At 36.5% G+C, this 20412-nt stretch overlaps 1 protein-coding gene across 3 annotated transcripts in view; it reads left to right on the top strand.

Annotated features, from left to right (window-relative positions):
• The window catches only part of LOC136347107 (zwei Ig domain protein zig-8-like), a 184269-nt gene that overhangs the window by 154259 nt on the left and 9598 nt on the right, over positions 1–20412 (top strand). For all 3 annotated transcript variants that reach the window (XR_010733429.1, XM_066296801.1, XM_066296800.1), the window contains one exon: positions 14212–14323. Coding sequence is in view for 2 of the 3 variants with exons in the window: in XM_066296801.1 (XP_066152898.1) it covers positions 14212–14323 (112 nt within the window). In the remaining variant the exon portion in view is untranslated. The remainder of the gene's footprint in view (positions 1–14211; positions 14324–20412) is intronic.

Below are 20412 nucleotides of genomic sequence, written 5' to 3'. Positions count from 1 at the left end.
TAATTCATATATCGCGTCCATTCTATTTTCTTAGCGCTTTAACACCGTTTTCCGACAATAATTTGCTTTTAAGGCATTTGTCTTCCCTTCACATTCTACGACGTTTATTAACGTAATTGTATTTAAGCTCCTTTGTTTATTAATTGCGTCACTCAGAATTTAGCTCACATGTTCCCTCGCATTTGCGCTTTAAAAACATTAATTATGTTAGCCCGTTATCCGTTTAAGTTGTTGTTTGCAAGAGGTGTGGTTGATCTGCCAAAAAAAAATCCCAGGAAAATCTTGTTAACCCTTGCCCGACAATATATTTTAAATGAGGGCAAATTTGTCAAAACCCCGTTGTTCAGCGGGAGCTTCGCAAATATAATTTGCTCTCAAAACAAGAGCAAAACAACCCCCTTCCTGGTAATTTTATTATCTTTATCAAAGATTATACCTTTTTGTTACTCAGAGTGTCATCTAATTTTCCCCTATCCAGTTAAATTAGCTTTACGATACATGCGAATTTGAAACAAATATTAAAATTAACTTTTCCCCATTTGCCGTAGTTAAAGTAAAAGTTCTCTTTTAAAACTGCTTTAGTTTGCGAACACTTACGTGTCATGCAAAGCTGTTGTTTCCATTCGACTTTTCGAAGCGACTTTATTTCATACTTTGTGAAATTTGCCGCGGAGCAACGAAAATTACTTAACATTCTCTATAAAGAAAACAACACTGCATTTAAAGGTGCACCATGATTTTGTGCGAGCAACACACCAGTTGTTAACAATATTCCAACTTTCTGTACTTAAGGAAACTTTCAGTCGAATAAGAGAAACTCAGTTTATAAACTTCCAAATAAATAACAAAAATGTGCACCCACCTTATTCTAACGAACAAGTTTAATGCTGTCATATAATTATATTATTATTTTGAAGAAGAGATACAATTACAATGTAAATCACTGTAAAATGATTGTCTTAGGTAATTGGATTTAATGTTTCAATTAGCAACGGAAAGGGCTCTTGAACTTGCACTAATCTGTTACCAAAAGCAACAACTATAGTAATTTAAGCCCTAACAGGATTCAAAGCGCTTAAGTTTGCCTGTTTGCTCTAACAAAACATACTCATTAGTATATCACTTCTCCAGAAGTTAAAACTTGCTAGTGTTAATCTCAGGATTAGCTCTATTCTTCCTTTATGTTCGTGCGTCTTCAGCCGACGTTCTAGTTTTGTATACCTACATAACATACGATTCTGGTGCATACATAAACTGCTCTAAATTTAATGATTTTATATACTTTCAGAGTGGAGAGGCTAAACGCATAAGCGAAAGGGAGGAGAGCACCTACACGAGAGAGTTCCATCGAACTGAATACTTTATTTTGGCATTTTAATCACCGAAAATCTTCTAAGACTTATAAGAGCCAATTGTAAAATTCTTTCCTTTATATATAGTAGTGAAAAATCTCCGGTGATTTACTCTGGAGGACAAAATGGAAGATAAAAATTATTAAAGTTATCTTCTACATTTAATTGGCTTCGTCATAGCGCAATGAAACTAAACCATATATTTTTATAAATTTCGTAAATTGCTTATTGGTACGAGAACGTTTCGATCATTTTAACAAGCTCTCCAGGGAAAACAGAACAGGAGGAACGGAACACGGAGCTCAGGAAGAACGGCTGCTGGAAGTCGATAAATAAATTTTAAAGCATATCGGAATTTTTAAGGTAATAAATAATAATAATATCTCCGTCTTCTTTTACTCCTGGTTTTCTTTTTCCCCTTTGAAACGTGCGCCGAAAACGGTTTGTAATTATTTTGAATATCAGATTTAATATTAAACTTTCGAATAAATACACATTTCAAAACAGCAAAGTGGAAATATAGGAATGCAATAACAAAAAATATATATAGAGCGATTTAGGACGCGAGTTGTCTAATATTTATAAGAAAACTTATCAAATAAAATCTCATTTTCATCTGATGCGGCCTATGACTACAACATTCGTCAAAATACTTCTCAAAACTACCCATTTTATCTCACTTAACATTTAGGACAACTCATTAATTCTTTATACACGTATAGGGCGCGAGATAATACAAAATGATGAGAGATTTTATTATTTTTTAATGCAATTAAAATTATTGCTTTCCGCAAATAGAACTTATGATATTAACTCTGATCATAAAACTTATCAAAACTAACCATCCGAACGTTATGATGATGCAATTAGCTGAAAGAATTATTTATTAGCGTTATACAGGGTATGTTATGAGTGGATCAAGCTTCAGGTTAGTTCAGGTAAGAGCCTAACCTGAATTTTTTACGCGAAAATAGTGCTAGTTTGTTATTGAAACCACAGTCTGGAAATGTCTCGTTATGAAAATACAAGGTGTTAAAGATTCATTTAAAACATTCGATTTTATTAATATGTTCAAATATAATTGAGATATTTAACTAACATTTTTCGCTTTTTGACCTTTAACTATAACGATTTTTTTTATGTATAACTAATCATTCTAGTTTCGCCAGTGGCATGCGTACAGGTGCATCTAGGCAGAATTTTATCGAAAAAAAATGCTACGCCGTTGGTTCCTCTCAACAGAAAAAATATTTTCAAAGTCCCCTTTTGACGTAGAAGTAAAACGTTCTCTTGATATTTTTTTTGTTAAACGCACATTTTTCGCATAAAAAAAATAAAAACTACAGTATACGTGCATTCCGCTAATTTATTTCTCAAATATCGTGGTATGATTATAGCAATTTTATAGCGATACATTGCCGGTATTAAACATTTATGTTTGGTGTTTTATGTATGTCATTCAACAAATAAAAGAACAACGATAATAATAAATACGTAATTAAATGCATAATAATAAATTTACAACTACGATTGACTTTACTCCAAGAGAAAAAGGAGACCTAGCTTTCGTGTATGGATTTTGCAATGGAAATACCCGAGCCGCCGAGTATTAGGTAGAACCTTCCAAAGACTTTGCGAAATTGGTCTTAGACGGGCCCAAAGTGCTGAAGCACCACATATATAAAATGCAATCCAGGACGAGGTTTCCATAGTGGATTCGGTTTTAGACAATCCTACTTCCAGTATTCGTCAAATTCCCCTGCGATTAAGGATTATCCCAAAGTTTTGTCACGCGAGCTCTATGTATTAAACAGTTACATCCTTACCACTACAAGGCTATGCAATCACTTTATCCTGGAGATAAGGAGAAATGGGTGGGTTTTTATCAGTGTTAATGCGAATATTTATCGAAATTTTTCCGAAAATCGGCTATTTGCTTTACTTAAAAATTTTCCATTAAATATTAGATTTTTTTTTCAAAGTGATGGTGCAGCCTCTCACAGCAACAGAATACTTATGGACTGGCTAAATAATCACTTTAACGATAGATCGATTGGTTGTTTTGGGCCTGTAAGGTGGCCGGCAAGAAGACCTGATTTGAATCCACTAGACTTTTTGCGGGGACTTTTGAAGCAATTAGTCCATAGTGAAGAGGTCAGCGTTAGAGGCGAACTGATGCACAGAATTTTGGCAAACGGCAAATCAGATTCGTATTAACTATAATGTCCGATAATTACCCGCGTCATTAATACGATGTTGCCGAGTGTGTATCGAGGCACAATGTGGGCATTCTGAACATTTGCTTCAGTGTTCAACTTATTATTTGTTATTCAAAATTGTATATTTGTTTCTTGTTGGATGATGAAGTTTAATTGACAATCTGTCGCCATGGAATTTTCATAAGCCAGTCATGATATTTGTGAAACGAATTAGCGAAATGCACGTAAACTATAGTATTTTTTTATTCGAAAACTGTGCGTTTGAATAAAACATCGACAGAGCGTTTTTCTGCTACATGTAGTATCGGAATTCAATGGGATGTCAAATTCCAATGCTATTGTAGATATGTGGTGGTGGTTATACCTACGAAGAGAACAACAGGCCCAAAAACACGAACCAAGATGAGCCGGTCCTCGGTCCGCTTGCTCTTCCTCCCTTAGTTCTTCCATTTTAGTTAATAAACGAGCACTTATGGCTTTTATTTCTTGAACTGTGGTTCCTTTCGTAGAATCGAACCACCACCTCATATCTACTCTAGTATTGGAATTTGATATCCTTTTGAGTTCCGACACTACATACATTGAAAGGGAACTCGAAAGGTAATTTTTGCGTTGAGGTAAACCATCGGCGCACCATTTTTTCCGAAAGAATTCTGCTAAAGTGCGCCCGTATGCACGCCACTAACGAAACTAAAGTCATTGGTTATACATAAGAAAATCGCCGTTATCGGCTGTTAAAAAGTGCAAAATGGCATGTAAAAATCTCAATTATTTCTGAAGATATTAATAAACTTGAGTGTTTTAGAGGAAACTTTAACACTTTGCATTTTCATAACGAGGCATTCTCGGACTTCGGTTTCAATAACAAACCAACACTACTTTTGAGTGGAGAATCCAGCTGTGAAGTTTGGTCCACTAATTATGACTCATCCATCAGCAAGTTAAGGGTCGCGCGTTTTCTAATTTTCAGGCCATGATTAAACTGTAGCACCATAATATCCAAAATGAATGGCAATTTCAACGTTACTACGTCCTCTTATAAAGTCCATTTCAATGGTAAACGAACCCTTTAGAAACGAGCTAAGACAGACCGTACATTCATGAAGGGCATGTTCGAATCTCCCTTATGCACGCTATGCATGAAAGCAAAGGCCACAGCTAAAGGAAAATCTGCAATGCAATTGGAAATCGGCCGTTGCTTCAATATAATATTCTTCCTCGCGAGCAATTGGAATGATTCCTTGTGATGCAAATGCCACACTATCTGGATCCACAAGATTCCATCCAATAATCCTCGGAGGTTGCGTGTATATTTGTTAATTATTGAAACGCCCTGAAGAACAGATTTCAGGATTTAAGTTCGATGCGCTGAAAGCTTTATTTAATACCTAACTAGATTGTATTTACAGGGTTCGACGGCTATTAGAAGTCATTGTTTAAGCATTTCGATTAACAGAAGTTGTATCCCCCTGCGTCAACGAGAATGTTTATTAAACACAATGCACTATCCGCAAATGTTGGCTCGTTTCCTTTTGAAAAATTTATAGAACGTGGTATTTGAAAATTACCCGCTTACATCATCGGAAGCTCAGAGGATTAAAACAGTGCTTTGCCATTTTAGAAATGAAAATATCAACGTTATCCCTGATTAAAAAAACTTTATATAATGAAACAGCATCTGTAATCGCAGAATAGTTACTAAGCCTTGATTTGTAGGTAGGAAAATGGTGCTTTGTGCATCTCTGCACACAATTGCCTTCGTACACCACCTGACTGGCATATGGACTTTGAGCAGAATATTTGATTTGTTTCATCTCTGCAAAAATCCGTCACTGTCAATGTTGCACCGCGTGCGAGCCCTTTGCGTTACGCGTAAGCGATGAGTCTTACCGAACCAAAGTAGTTCCGTGATGAGAGTCTCCATTCCATCGAGAGAATGCCGGAACAAACGAAATTAGCAGTGTTTTTCAATCTTTCAGGTGCGGCCGCAAAACGTAAAAATTGTTATGCCGATCAGTCACAACATATTTTATATGATTCCGAATTTGTCTGAAAATAAATAAAACCTCGATAAAGAATTCCCCAATAGATAGCACGGGAACCTGGCTAGACAACAGCATTTCCGATTCCCAGAGAATCGATCTATCATTCTAAAGGCAACCTAATATTCTCCCTAGAATTCCCTAACTCAACAGGGATCAATAAGCCGAATTCCTCCTCCTAATCTGGAAAAATCTTTTAGCCGTTCAGAAATTAATCAACCAATTTGTTAATCGGGCGATGGATACTGTTCCTTTATCGATTAGATTCTTATTATGTAACCGCCTTTTGTCTGGCAAAGATACGGAAAACAGAACATAATTAGTTACTAAAAACCTGTGATTTGGCAATTTGAAATACGGGCGGCGGAAAAGAAAATCCGGGGACTAAAGTAGTGAATTTAGCGGATAATTAATGACGCGCAAGTGTCAAGTGAAATAATGACGCCTTGTTTATCTAATGCCTGAAATGCCACCTTTCTTGAATTAATCTAACGTTATTTGGGATACGATTCACGTCCTTAAATTGGCAGTACGCTCATGCAAACCTTCCTCCTGCATGTCAGATTTACAACGTAACCTGCAACTTCAATAACCGGAATATTCGAAGTAAAAATATATAGGAGAGCAGTAATTTAGGTTTGACGGCAATTATCTAGAGTTGCCAATCAGAGAGTGCCAACTAATTTGAAGCTGATGAAGGGACGGAAATTAGTTACAAGTACAGAAGCTTCGGCAAATAGTATAAAACATGAGGACGAAGGAAATCGGGCACTGTTTTAAATTACTCTTTACCCGTTTCGGCGAGATGGGTGACAACTTTCGAAATAAAATTAAGCTATAATTTCAATCTCCTGCTACAGTTCCGATCGAGTTGGGTGCGTCATGTTTCAACCTCACGCCATTTACAACCGAGCTAAACCTGATTCATCCGCAGTCACTGATGTTAAACAAATACCAATCTGCAACATTGTTCCATATTGGATCTGCAAATACTGCAAAATTCGCAAACCCGGTAAGCACCCATCGTGCATAACTCAAAGGACTAAGATGCCAAATTATTATTTGAACGTAACACGGTTCACGTATTGCGGTTACAAACTTTAGCTGTAAGTGCGTGATACACTCTGATTAAAAGCAAACTCATAGTTGAGACGTGCTATAATATTAGGATTAAAAGTTCACTGTTTCTCAAATGTTTTATAAGGATCAACTACACAGTGAAATGATATGAACATTCTCGCTAAATCTACTCGAGGAGCTAGCGATATTTGTTTTCACACATTGGAGAGAAAGCTCATTTAAATTTGCTTTCTAGTTTATTAAAGTGTGAGCATGCGAAAAAGTTACTCCGCCGTGTGGTATAATTCTCATGCGCATGATTCACATTTAACTCTAAGAGTGAACAAGTTTAATCTACCAGCATATAAAGCGTCCTCAAGACAAACAAGTATATGGTATTTCATATTTGCAGCCTTTAGACCTGGTAAAGGGTTTTGAAAGATAACACTACATTTGAATAAAATCTATTATAAATGAGATATAAAATAAAGGTATAACCGAGCCATTTGAGACGTAACTATTCTAATTTATAAGACGTTTCTTGCATAATACACAAACTGCTTCCATATATTCTTTCTGCGGAAATATAACGAAGGCTGAGTTCGTGTTTTAGGAAGAATTAGCAATTTTCTATGTAGTGTGCCAACTTTTCCCATATATTTTCAATATTTTAAACAGAAATGCAAACACGATTCTCTCTAAATAAAACTATTTGGAAAATGCAGCAACCCAAACCACAAAAACTGCCATATTTGAAAAATACGTGTCCCGCAAAGAGGTGAAAGTGGGGATGGGATAGAAACCACGAATTTTGGTAGAATTAGGAGCCCAACCTAAAAGTGAAAAACGTACTACACAGGGTGTCCATTTAACAGCCCCTCGGACTCCTATGAGTTTATTTGTGATTTTAGAAAAAAAAATAGATTACGAAGAAGTGTGTGAGCCTGATGAAGGTGCATTTTAAACCCTTCAGGGTTGTCGCTGATTTTAAAATGAGGGGGCGACATAAAGTGTAATTTTTTTAAATGGGTCCTCCCGCTTTTTTTCAACTGATTGTAGTTCCCTTAAGTTATATTTTGATCACTTTAGTATGGATTCTCATGTAAGAGCCCCTTAACAGGTGCTGATGCTTATTTAGCCGAAAATAGATACGGGATGTCTACAATAACAACTTTAATTTTCACCGCCTCAACTGCAATTTTCTTTAATATTTTAAATAGGGTGGTGTGTTTGGTATGGCATAGGACAAAAAACACTAAATTTTCGTCGTTTTGGAAAGAAATAATGTCATATGTGTCTCAAGTGTTAATGGAATTAATAATCATTTCAGGAAAACCTGCATTCATGGCTAAGTGTTCAAGTATTAATCATGCGTTGTCGTGATTTCGATATCTTTCGTTTTAAGTTTCAAAGTTCATTTACGGTTTTTTTTCTTCAATATATTAGCTCTACCGGAAAGTTCTGTCCGATAATTTCGTTTCGAGTTTAAACATGTATGCGCATACTCATTTGAGCCCTATATGACCAAGTTTCTTCATAGCTGCATGTACATACATGTTTCCTTCGAAATTAACCACAGTAAAGATATCTAATGTCATTTTTAAGCTAGATGCGATCGTGAAAACGTTGGTACTAATGAGGTTCATTTGAGGCACTGTATGTTGTACGAATTCCAACAGGGTAAAAATGCTACCGAAGCATGTCGGAATCTAGTGGAAGTTTTTGGAGGAGATGCTGTTTCAGAAAGAACACGTAAGAAACGGTTCGAAAAATTCGAAGCGGGTGATTCCCACCTCAGTGATGAGGCACGCTCTGAGCGGCCATCTCTGATTGATGACGATATTGTGAAGACCATGATACGCAAAGATCCTTTTCTAACAACATCAGAGATCGCGGAGAAACTTAACTCGGCTCAACAAACCATTTCGGAGCACATTCGGAAGCCAGGATTGGTCTATAAATATTCCAGATGGGTGCCTCATGAGTTAAGTAAAAAAAAATTGAATGATTGCATCATCATATGCACGTCTCTGCTTGCTCGGGACAAAAGTGAACCCTTCTTGGCCGTATGATAACTGATGATGAAAAGTGGATTACGTATGAAAACATTGTAAGAAAAAGAGCGTACTTGACAACTTACCCCCTCCACTCCTAAACCTGAATTGAGCCTTAAAAAGTGAATGCTGTGAATATGGTGGGACATCCAAGGGGCGGATCCACTACGAGCTTTTGAAATCCAACGAAAAGCTCAATTCGAAGAAATACTGTTGGCGAATGGATGAGTTAAAGAAAGCACTCCAAGAAAAGATGGATGATGGGAATGTTCAACAGAAAGTAAATCATATTGCACCACGACAATGCCAGACCACACACAGCTTTGGCGACTCGCCAAAAAATCGCAGAACACGACTGGAAAATTCTCTCGCATCCACCGCACTCCCCAGACCTCGCACCCTCTGACTTTCACTTGTTCCTCTGTTTGCAAAATTTTTTGGCGGGAAAAAATTCAAAAAAGAGAAGATGTCAAAACAGCACTTCTTGAGTTTTTCGTCTCCGAAGACAGGGCGTTCTCCAAAAATGGGATTTACAAATTGCCATCGCGCTGACAAGAAGTCATAAACAAAAATGGAAATTATATCGTAGAGGAAATATTGTTAGATCGATCACGTTCCGGTAGACCTAAGATGTTTATTTTCAAAGTGTCCATCGCGATGAACTATACCCAGCAAGAAGTTATATGATAAACTATATGATTTATGCAATTGGTCCGTGTGATGAAAATTGTTGATTAGCATCTTGGGTTTACGTGCAACAAATTCCTAATACACGACATACTGATGTAAGCAGCTTAGAAAATCTAAAAGAGCGTTTTAAATGGATAGGAAATATTAATCATGAAAAGAAAAATCGAGACAAAAGGGTCTTATTAGAAGAGAATGAACTGGACATTAATTTGTCAGTAGTAGAAATCCCAAACATTAAAGTAAAATATTTTCGGGATAATTAGGGCAACAGTCGTTTAAAATGTTTTCCCTCATTTTCCAAACACGCTGCAACTCTTAAGAAAATAGATCTTCTGTTATTGGAAAGCATTTCCGCAGTAATGCTCCAAAATGACTCTCGAATCCTCAATTTCATATTTTCACGCGTTGTTGATGGTGTTCTGTAAACATCTGACTTCACTTTGCCTCAAAAGAAGTAGTCGAAAGGAATTAAGTAGGGACTCGTTGGTGGCCGTGCAACTGGGCCTAACAAAATTTAATAATGTCATTATCAACATCCTAAGCCTGTAGTGTTGTTATAAACCTTGCCTACGAATCCATTTTTCACGAAAATGCACGTAAACTAGAAATGAGGTGCAGCTCTATCTAACTGAAACCACATTTCATCTTTTATATGTTCTGGGATGTGATCTAATAGAAATGGAACATCTGATCTTGATTTGAAAAATTTAACAAAAACATCTCCAGTCAGTGGTCATTTAATAAAAATATGATCCAACAACATAATTGCCGATTATTCGTATCCAAATATTTAAACTCCAGTTCTGTCTAAAATAATTTATTTGAATGGCATGGAGATATTCTGTTCCATAATAGTAAAAGTTACGTCTATTTACAAATTCATTCCGATAAAAGGTGCAATCATGAATAAAAAAAATTCATTGTAAGAAGTCTTCCCTGTTACTTTGTTGCTGCATGGACTGGCAAAAATGAATTCTAGTAATAAACTCGGCTACAGATATTTCTTGGTGTAATTGCAAACGATATGGATGGAACTTGTTGGCCTTCAAACGTTTTGCAACTAATGATTTTCTATTTGAAGTTCACGGCTAATTTCTCTTAAAAAAATCGGTTGGTTTTTTACTAGTGATCAAGTGGTTCTCTCCTAGTCTCTAGTTTTCTAATTTCTCTCAGTTCATTCTCTTTCACTGAGACCCTCTTGTTTCAACTTCTCTTTTCATATTAAACACATCCTATACGTTCAAAAACTCCTTTAGGGTTTCGAAGCTCTTTACATCAGGATGTTCTCTATTAGGAAATCGTTGCGCGTACCCCGAGATGTGAATAAACAATTTCCATTACACGAACCAACTACATAAATCATACTCCTAAATTCCTACTGAGTATACTTTATCTCGATAGTCAGTTTTAAAATAAACAGATTTCGAAAAAACAAAAAACCATAAATGAGCTGCTGAAATTTAAAAAAGAAGACATAGAAACGTATGCTGAACACTCAGACACTTAGTCATGAATGCAGGTTTTCCTGGTATATTTAATAATTCCATTAACTCTTAAGATAAATATTACATTATTTTATCCCAAAATGAATAAAATTTAATGTTCTTTCGTCCTATATCGTAAAACACACCACCCTATTCGAGAAAAATCAAAAAAATTGAATTTGGAAAGGTGAAAATTAAAGTTGTTATTATAGACATCCGGTTTGCTTTTTTGTCTAAATGTGTATTAGTACCTGCTAAGGGAATTTTACGTAAGAATACATCCTGATATTATCACAATCTAACTTAAGGCTGCTAAGATATGGCTTTTTTAAAAAGCACTGGAAATGTCTAAAATTTCTCTTAAAATGTCACTGCAGCCAAGAGTAAAAAAAATCTAGAAACTAATGCAAGTTTAGGTGAAAAAAGTGCGGATGGTCTCATTAAAAAAAATTACATTTTATGTCGCCCTGCTTTTTTGGGAAATCCCATAGGGTTGTGGCTAACTTTAAGTGCACCTTCATTAGCCTCACATACAACCCCATAATTGATTTTTTATGAAATCACAAATAACCTCATAACAGTCCGAGGGCGTTTAAATGGACACCCTGTATATTAAAAAAATAGGTTTTACTTACACAAACCATGTTTAACGAAAACACACATAAAAGATCGATTTAGGCTGCGAGTTTCCGAATATGTTTAACATAGATCTTGATACTAACTCGCTTCTCAACAAGCATAACAAATGTTTTTGATTATTTTGATGAAACCTATCAACACTAACTATTTCTATTCATCCAAAAATTTTGAAGAAATAACTATTGGAAACAATTAAATATTACGTTGAATATATTAGAGAGATGGAGGTCGTGAGTTCTCTAATTTTGTACAATTCTCTATATCATTAAATAGCTACGAAACACTGTTAAGGGGTTCCTTCGACAAACGAAACCACGAAAACGACAATTTGGTTTACGAAAATGGACTGCATTTAATTTCACTTATTTCAATAATCACGGAATTTGTTGGTCTAAGTATCAAGAGGGAGATTGCTTAGTTGGGCGGGTTACGAACTACGATTTTAATCACATATCCGCCAGCGACACCGCTCCAAAATGAAGAGAAGAAAAAAGACAGCAAAATGACTTGGATTATCCCTTAAGTACTAAACCCGAGGAATTCCAACCAGGGGCGCACCACCACCGAGCCTTTACGGGCTATGGCCGAGCCGGAGGCCATAAATCGCGGCCATCGGGTGAATATCTATACGAGTCGCTTTTCTGGGAATACTGCGCAGGCCCATCGAACTGCAAATTGTGGTAATAGCCCCAACGGAGAGAGCTTCTTTTGACGAGTAGCATATTTCCCAGCCGTAAAGCACCCTGATGGGCACCGTGATCCGGCGCCCAGATGGTATTCTTAGAATAAGTATCGAGGTATATGGGCGTGACTCGAGGGATAAAAGTACGAATAAATAAAACAAAATAAACTACAACAAAAAACGAATAACTTAAATTCCCTAACAAACGATGGCTCCGAAAAAGTGCTAAAATAGAAGATGATTCTCTATTATACCCCTGAAAATTCTTATAAGTATACGGACTGTTGCGACAAAGCAGATCAATCTGTAATCACACATTTTTCAATCCAAGCTAAAGTAAGACCTTCGAGTAGCAAAAATTTTGTTAGTGAAATATTACAATGTTAAAGCGCTCATTCAATTTTTGAGATATCGGCCAAACATTTCTTACACTTTTTGACACAGTGTTGCGACACCAGCCGGTATTTTGTACGTGGTCGACGCCACGATGTAGATTTGTCAGGATTGAGACAACTCACTAACTCACTAACAACGTTTTACTTCACTAGTGTTTCCAATGGGGAACGATAGTACGAGTATGTAGAACACAAGAGATTCGGCAACAATATTTAATAATCTTATAATAATTTGAATGAACCTGGGATAATTGAATCTCTATGAATCTGGAATATGAATATCTGTACCAATGTCTTTGAACGAATGGGTTTCGACTACTTATACTACGGTGAAACCATGAGCGTACAACTGATATCAGGAATTTATCTCGAGCATATCGTTAAGGGTAGTTAGTAATTTAAACAGATCGTAGACCTTTGGTCTAAGTTAACTGTATTTTGATTATTTTGTCGTATCAGACAAAGGGATGACGTTTCTTAAGTAAACGAGTTCCCTAATTGTGCCCTGACATCGCCATTAGGTTTTCGCGAGAATCAAATAGGAACGATGTAAAGGGGAAATAGATCCATAGGCGTAACATGGGGTGCTTGGTTTGAGGATAGAAAGGTGCATAACAACAGGCTACCACACGAAACTGATTTATATTTTAAAAACGTATTGTGAAATCTTGCAGTAGCGTTTCTGAAGGGTTAAGTTGAAACGTACAAAACTAACGCTTTGGTACTTTTACAAGAACGTTCGGTTACACAAATCTTTTAGGTGTTAAAATGATACGTGATGCCTAAAAATACATAAAGGGTTTCATACAAATTCTACGCTCATATGTTAACACATAAAGACGTTCTGGCATTTCCTTAGACGTCAGTACCACTACGATTTTTCACATATTTTGTGTAATGACAATTGAATGTTCGAGAAAAATTGCATGTAATCAATTAATTCGATTCATGTTAGTTTCAATCGGCAACGCAGAGAATGTTAAATTGCTCATATCCATTTAACGAACTTAAACGTGGAGTTTGCAAGCAACGCCAAATAACGTAATCACAGGTTTCCCTCTATTGCATTAAAAGTCGATTTAAGTGTTAAAGTAGGAAACCATGTGTTAGGTGGTGCAAATTTATTAATGCTCTTTGACAGCCACTGCATATTTATTTCACGTAACACAGAAAATAATTTCGCTTTACAACTGAGAACAATAATTATTCCTGGCGAAGCCACGAAGTCATTCATCATAATATAATTCCAAGCCATAGACGGAACACTTTGTTTATAGGAATACGGAGAAATGATTCCCTGTTTTCAAACTTCCTATTTTGTCAGCCAAATGTTATTGATGTCCATTCTTTGAGCTTTCACAAGTACAATAAGATAACGTATCTGACCCTGTTTTAGCTAACGATATACTACTGGATTATTGACATCTATTCTTCTATAATGACGAACGTAGAAAGGAAACCGAAGACATATCAGAATTAGTGGTTGGGTGTTAAAGTTTCGGAAAGCTTTATCGTTGAGGTGTACTCACGCTAATGCATACTATTAACAATTTTTGCATTTCGAAATCAAAGACTTAAATTAATAACTGTTTCAGTTTCGAAAGCGAAGATAATTGGGAATCCGGAGCTACATATCAAAAGCGGAAGCGACATAAACCTAACATGCGTGGTTCTTCAGACGCCGGATCCACCTAGCTTCATATACTGGTAAGATTAATTGTTTTTCTACACGAGAAACTTCATCACACCCGTTCCCTCGCATTTGTAGCGGCTTTGGCTCGTTTGCTTTTGTTGCAGGTTTGAGTAGTCTGAATTAGACCAAGAAACCGTGATAATCGATAAAAACGTTTGGTCTTCCTTTTCTGTTTCAAACACACACTACGCGAACTCCGCAATTTCTAAGAATATTAATAATGCTAAAAGTAGACATTGAGAAGATTAATCTCTGTCCCACATGAAACCAAGTCATATACATGGAAAAACTACACCCAATAAAGATTTATGGGATGCGAATATTTTCATAATAGTTAGGTGTTAATCACGATTAAATTGCTTAATGGTATTCCATAGATTGATGATGTTGGTAAAGGACTAACGTAATTAAGCCCCGTCCTACGTACACGAGAGTCAGTGCGTACAAATTACTATAAACATGGTATTATATATCAATAGACATGTCGAATGAATGATCGCATTATTAGCCATAACTACCTCCAGCTTGTTAATTAATGAGGCCATAGCAGCTAATAGAATCGAAATTTCGGAATAAATAACTAGATCCTGAACTTTTAGAGGCTCATTCGCCATGGAAATAAAAACGAAAGAACACAATTTCAATGACAGGCGAGCCATAAAAACTCATACTTTATAGAGTTGAGGCATGAACTACAGCCAAGCTCTGTTATGCCATAAAATAAGCCAACTATCATTAGTATTCATTAGAAGTCCTCCTTCTTGGTAATCTCTTGATCGTTCAAATCGATACCGTTTTAGACGTTCCCCCACATTATCCTATTTTTCAAAAGCCACTTCCGGCAATTTTCCAACGAGGACACACTTATTTATTAAGCTTATTAGCGAATTCGAAAAGAATTTAATTTGCAGTGAAGCATAAATGATTACAGGACGGGCTTCCAAGGAAAACCAACTGAAAAATGCATGGCTGAAATATAATCCGAAAGCTATTGAAAATCCTTTGTAGTCTAGTGGGTATGGGCAATTCCTCATGGGTTTTAATAAATTGCCAACTTATACCTCATACATCGACCTGAAATAAAATTTCAATCGATTTGTAATTCTTCAAATGTCTCCCACTAGTAATATATCAATCATGAGTTTATACATCTTTGCAAAGGCGTTATCATTGACATGATTCACATTCATTCCACGTTGTTACATAGGGGACATCTAATTGTGTGCATAACGAACCTCTTTGATGCATATACATGCTATTATTGCTTTTAGTTCGAGTTTGGCCCTTTGGAAGACACGAAACGTTATTGCCATATAATGATTAGGCAAAATACAGAGTGTCTCTGAAAGTCGACCAGTTAGTCACACAGCCGGGAATCACAAGAAACATTCCGTAATTTTATTAATGTTATATAGAAAATGTTTCTTTTTGGAATAGGGAAAAAAATTGGAAAATTGCGCCTCGTGGGTCCTTAAGAATTTGAGATTTAAAATAAAAATTTCGATGTTCACTAGTTAAATTATGTATTTGTGGATTGACTCCGCTGCCTCGTGATTGTATCTAATTGTTGGGCCTCGCTAGATACAACAAAAAATCACGCGATTTGAGCCGAAGATTTTTTCCAACGAGTTGCAGACAATAATGACGAAAATGGGTGTGGCTAAAGGGTAAAAAATAGAGCTGTTCGGCTAAATTTGTCTCATACAAAAGTTCCTTCTTTTCGTTTTACACGAGGTCAAAGTAACTTTTTTTCCGTTAATTGAGGAGACATTTCGCAGTTTCCTTCATTACAATTACCTTCAAATTCTCATAAATTCCGATACTCTGAACTATTTTATATCGACGATGTATTCTGCAAAAAAAACTCGTAACTCTAAACTTTTTTAGAGATATTTTCAATTAAGTTTTTCTTTGCGCTGCGATAGATTCATGAACACCATCGATGCATTAACTGCTGGCAACGCGAGATAGACCAAGACAACAATAACATATCGCGCATGTGCCGTTTTTAACATTTTCGCTGACGTTTACAATACCAGTAAGTAGCCATAATTATACTAAAAAACTGCTTACCTCGTTAATGCAATGTAAGTCACCTCCAAACCAGCTCGTCTAGTTCCCATCGGGGGGATCCCGTTCGTATAAACCTAACCAGGGCAACCCACCGTCCAAATTTGAAAGGGGATACTCGCTTTCCCCTTCCGAAAGAGGGACCCTTGGCATCCAAGTCGGGAAGATGAATGCCGGCCGTTTAGGCCCGAAAGTGAAACCCCTGTGGTCCAAATCCGGAAAGGGGACACCGGCCGTCCAGGTTCCAGAGGAAGATCCCGATGGTCAAAGTCCGACCGGGGCATCCCGATCGTCCAGGTCCGATTATGGAGAACAATCGCAATTTCTGAAATAATGAAAAGCTAATTACTCCTTTTATAGAGGCTCGCCTTTGGCTCTATTTAACTGGCTTTGATTCTCAAATAATTTTCGAGATCTCTGCTGCGGATAATCGAATTTGAAGCGCTCTGTACAAACACCATACATCATACTTAATGTCAATTTAACATCTTGAAATCTGCGGCAGTAGTTAAATCAATGGTGACACGTTTTCGGTCAAAAATCCTACATTTTCTCAAAGAATCTGTATTGCAATGGGCTGACCTTTTTTTAGAAACATGTACACTCGTAATTCCCTCAATTCAGCGCTCTAACTAAATTCTATTCAAATTTGAACTAACTTATGTAAATTTACCTGGTCTACCACAGTTACTTGTGACATTTGCATTTCTCTCGAAATTACATCATAAAAAGCGACGCCTTGTAAAAACGGCACTCTATCGAATAACACTGCATATCCTTAAAAACTAAACATTTAAATGAAAATTTGTTTGTCGTTTTGAAAAGATTCAAACATAGGATTTCTTGGGTTGACGATTCGGGAAATATTTTTGCAACCGAAATATAGGAAAACGTTTTCATCCTTACACAAGAGATATGCGGAACCGCTCATGCGGCATAGTAATGAGGGAACTACCTCGTTTATTTTACTATTTGTGAATAGGAAATTCACTCCCCTTCGCGAATTTAAATAATCGCTCGAAGGAATATATTTTAATATTCTTAAGAGCTCGTCGAAGAAGAAATCAATGTATAGAAGGGCGTTCATTTCGAGCCGTTATTTTTCCAATTTTATTTCGTGAAGTTAACTTCGTTTTAAGATATAGCTCTCTATTCAGCATTAGAGCGAAAGAAGTCTCGTCGATATCAAAAAGTTTGAAGCAAAAAAAACGTTAAAAGAATACGTATTTTAAGACACGCTTTATTGTTGCTACTTTCCACTTAGAAGAATTATTTTTTAGGGCTCTGGATGCAAAATCGGAAAAGTTTTAAAAGGTGTAATTTCAGTGGGAAATTTATTCACTTTCTACGGTGCAAAAGGAAACAAGGAGTTGTGCTGGCTATGGCCATTAAGACTTCCGTTATAATTCTCCAATCTTGATTATGTTTGTTTTATTTTCCTCGAGCAATTAAAGTCGTAATAGAATTTAAGCTGACGAAAGGGAGTGAAATTAAATATGAACGCCGTAATTTTTAAGCTTGTTTATCATCCTGTTTGCATAGTTAAGTTACAAAACCGAGTAGATAAATTCGCCTGTCCCATTTTTCTTCATACAAAATTACCCGTTGAAACGTGAGGTCCACTACTATCCCTAAATATTTCAAAATTATTGTCCGCGGATTAATCTTGAAAGACGCAAATCACTTAAACCACTGAAACGAATCACACGGTAATTATTACGATAACAGAACTTTCCACCATAAGTTGCTATGCACGACGGATGGTTCGATAGGCTAACAAAGTCGGAATCAAATTTGGTGAATCGATATTAATTACCCTCTCGTTTATTTTTGAAATATACCTTAGCATTTGCACTAATGCCTTTCAGGGGGAAATGTTTATTTTATTAATCGCATGTTGAAATGGCAGTTATATAAGATTTTAATGGTCGAAGTTATTATGTCGCAGTCGTTAGTGCCTGTAAGGTTGGTTTTGAAAAAAATCACATTCGACACACAAAACTTAATTTAGAACCAGATGCGCGAGCCGTACATACGACATCAAAAACGAATCCATGTAAATAAATCAATTAAGCCCGCTCGAATAATTCCATTAAGCGGTGCATTGTAAATATTTCCGGCCAAGCTTTTTTGTTACATAATCCGCCAGATACATATTTCATGTATTTTTGAAATAAAATAAAACTTTAGGCGGCCTTTGTCGTACAGCACACATTAAACTAAATTGGATTATTTTTCTCCCAGCAGCTGCACCTAATCGAATTGTCGAACTTTCAACCCTCCCCAATTACTTTCAATTCTAAATTATTGATTCCTATACTTCTCCTTGATAATCCCTTGACATGTATCTGTAGCGTGTCATCCATTTGGAACTATATGTATCATACATAACGCGACCTATCTAATTTGCCAAATGCAATGTAATAAAATTCTGATGGGGTTGCAAGAAAGGACATTTTGTCGAATAAATATATCAATTTTTCAGGTACTTACAGAAGCACAGATGTCAATGGGGATTTATTTCTTTCCCTTTACAGGATAAAGTTACAGCACAGAAGTGCTGACATCTTAAGAAAATATGCGATAGGTAATGTCCGTAAATCACGCATTCCATGATAAAATGCGAGTAATCTCCAGAACTTTCCGGTAATGGAAGTGCAGTCCATATTCATTGTTAAATCAAAATTCAAATTGAAGGAACGTTCCTCCGTTGTGACGAGTATGTGGAACGTCTGAAATTAATTTAAAATCCTAGAAGCGTGGCAAATACTTTTCTACTACAAATCATATATCTTCTCGTGAAACAGATATCTTTTTTAGAAAGAGATAGCGGTTATGACAGTTTTAGCAGCATATAATGAAAATGTTAGAAATGACCTAAACTATCTGTTGGAAGAATTCCAATATAAAAATCGCTCTCACGCAACGCCCTAACATCTGGGCAATAAATAACAATGGAAAGAAACCATAACCCAAACCTAGACATGCCATCAGGTGCGAAACCACGGGTACCGCGCTAAGTACCATTCATCTGGTTTACTTCCGTCCTGATTTATGAAGTGCGAATCGTAAAACCGATAAAGGGCCGCAGTAAATTAGTATGGAATATCTCGTATCGACCCGCGCAGGTGGCCCAAGAACCAGAGGGTGTTAGCGATAAGGTAATGGTGCGAAAACATCAAGGTGGTGACTTTCCCAAGAAATCGTGGGAAAAGACCAGACTGCCTTTTTAGGGAAAGAGCACCACCCCTCTTGGAGCAGAACCGGAACCGTTTCTCATCCCGTCGCGTTAACTGCAACTCTCAACTCTCCCGATTTCACAGCACAATAATTAACTTTGCCAACTTCCAACGCATCTCGTCGCAATAGAAATCTGTACACGGGCATTATAGTTAATAGTTTAATCGCTAATCAAGCCCTGTGTTTCACCTAGTCTGTGATTAAATTTAGTGTCATTCGTGTAACTGAGTTTCTGCACCCTCTCGAACCTTTAGACCCCCATTATTTAATGACGGTAGCCCGTCTGGTAAGTAAAAGACCCTGCCAGCGTATTTGGATTTCTCTGTGGGTGCCTAGTGAGACAGTCACTACTGTTAGGCAAGAACTCAGGGAGCCCATGGCATAAACACGGTCAGAAGCTGTCAAAAATAAAGAAATGTTCTACGTTGCATGGTGATGATAAGAATTTTTCGCTCCAAGCATTTATACCACGAGAGCAGTAAACACAAACGCTACACAGGATAAATGTCAGATGATGCTGCAAAGTATGTTCTTTTGGTTAATAAATAATTTCACAATAATCTTAAAGAGCTAAATAAAATTACACAATTTATAAAAACTTTTAATCTTGTTTTTTGTAATTTTTAGCACAAAAAAGTACTCTTGCCTCGGCAATTCCTGTAACAGTATCCAAAATAATAGAATTTGCAGTACTTTGATTAATGTTTTCTTGAGTTCGTTGCCTCAAATCATTTAAACAAACAGATGTAACAAAAATATCATTTTTGAAATATAATTTTGTGAAAAATCATAG

Source organism: Euwallacea fornicatus, chromosome 26 (assembly GCF_040115645.1).
Source record: "Euwallacea fornicatus isolate EFF26 chromosome 26, ASM4011564v1, whole genome shotgun sequence".
NCBI classification, from domain to species: domain Eukaryota; kingdom Metazoa; phylum Arthropoda; class Insecta; order Coleoptera; family Curculionidae; genus Euwallacea; species Euwallacea fornicatus.
The sequence above is the reverse complement of the archived record's forward strand: the minus strand, read 5'-3'. Positions and strand labels throughout refer to the sequence as shown.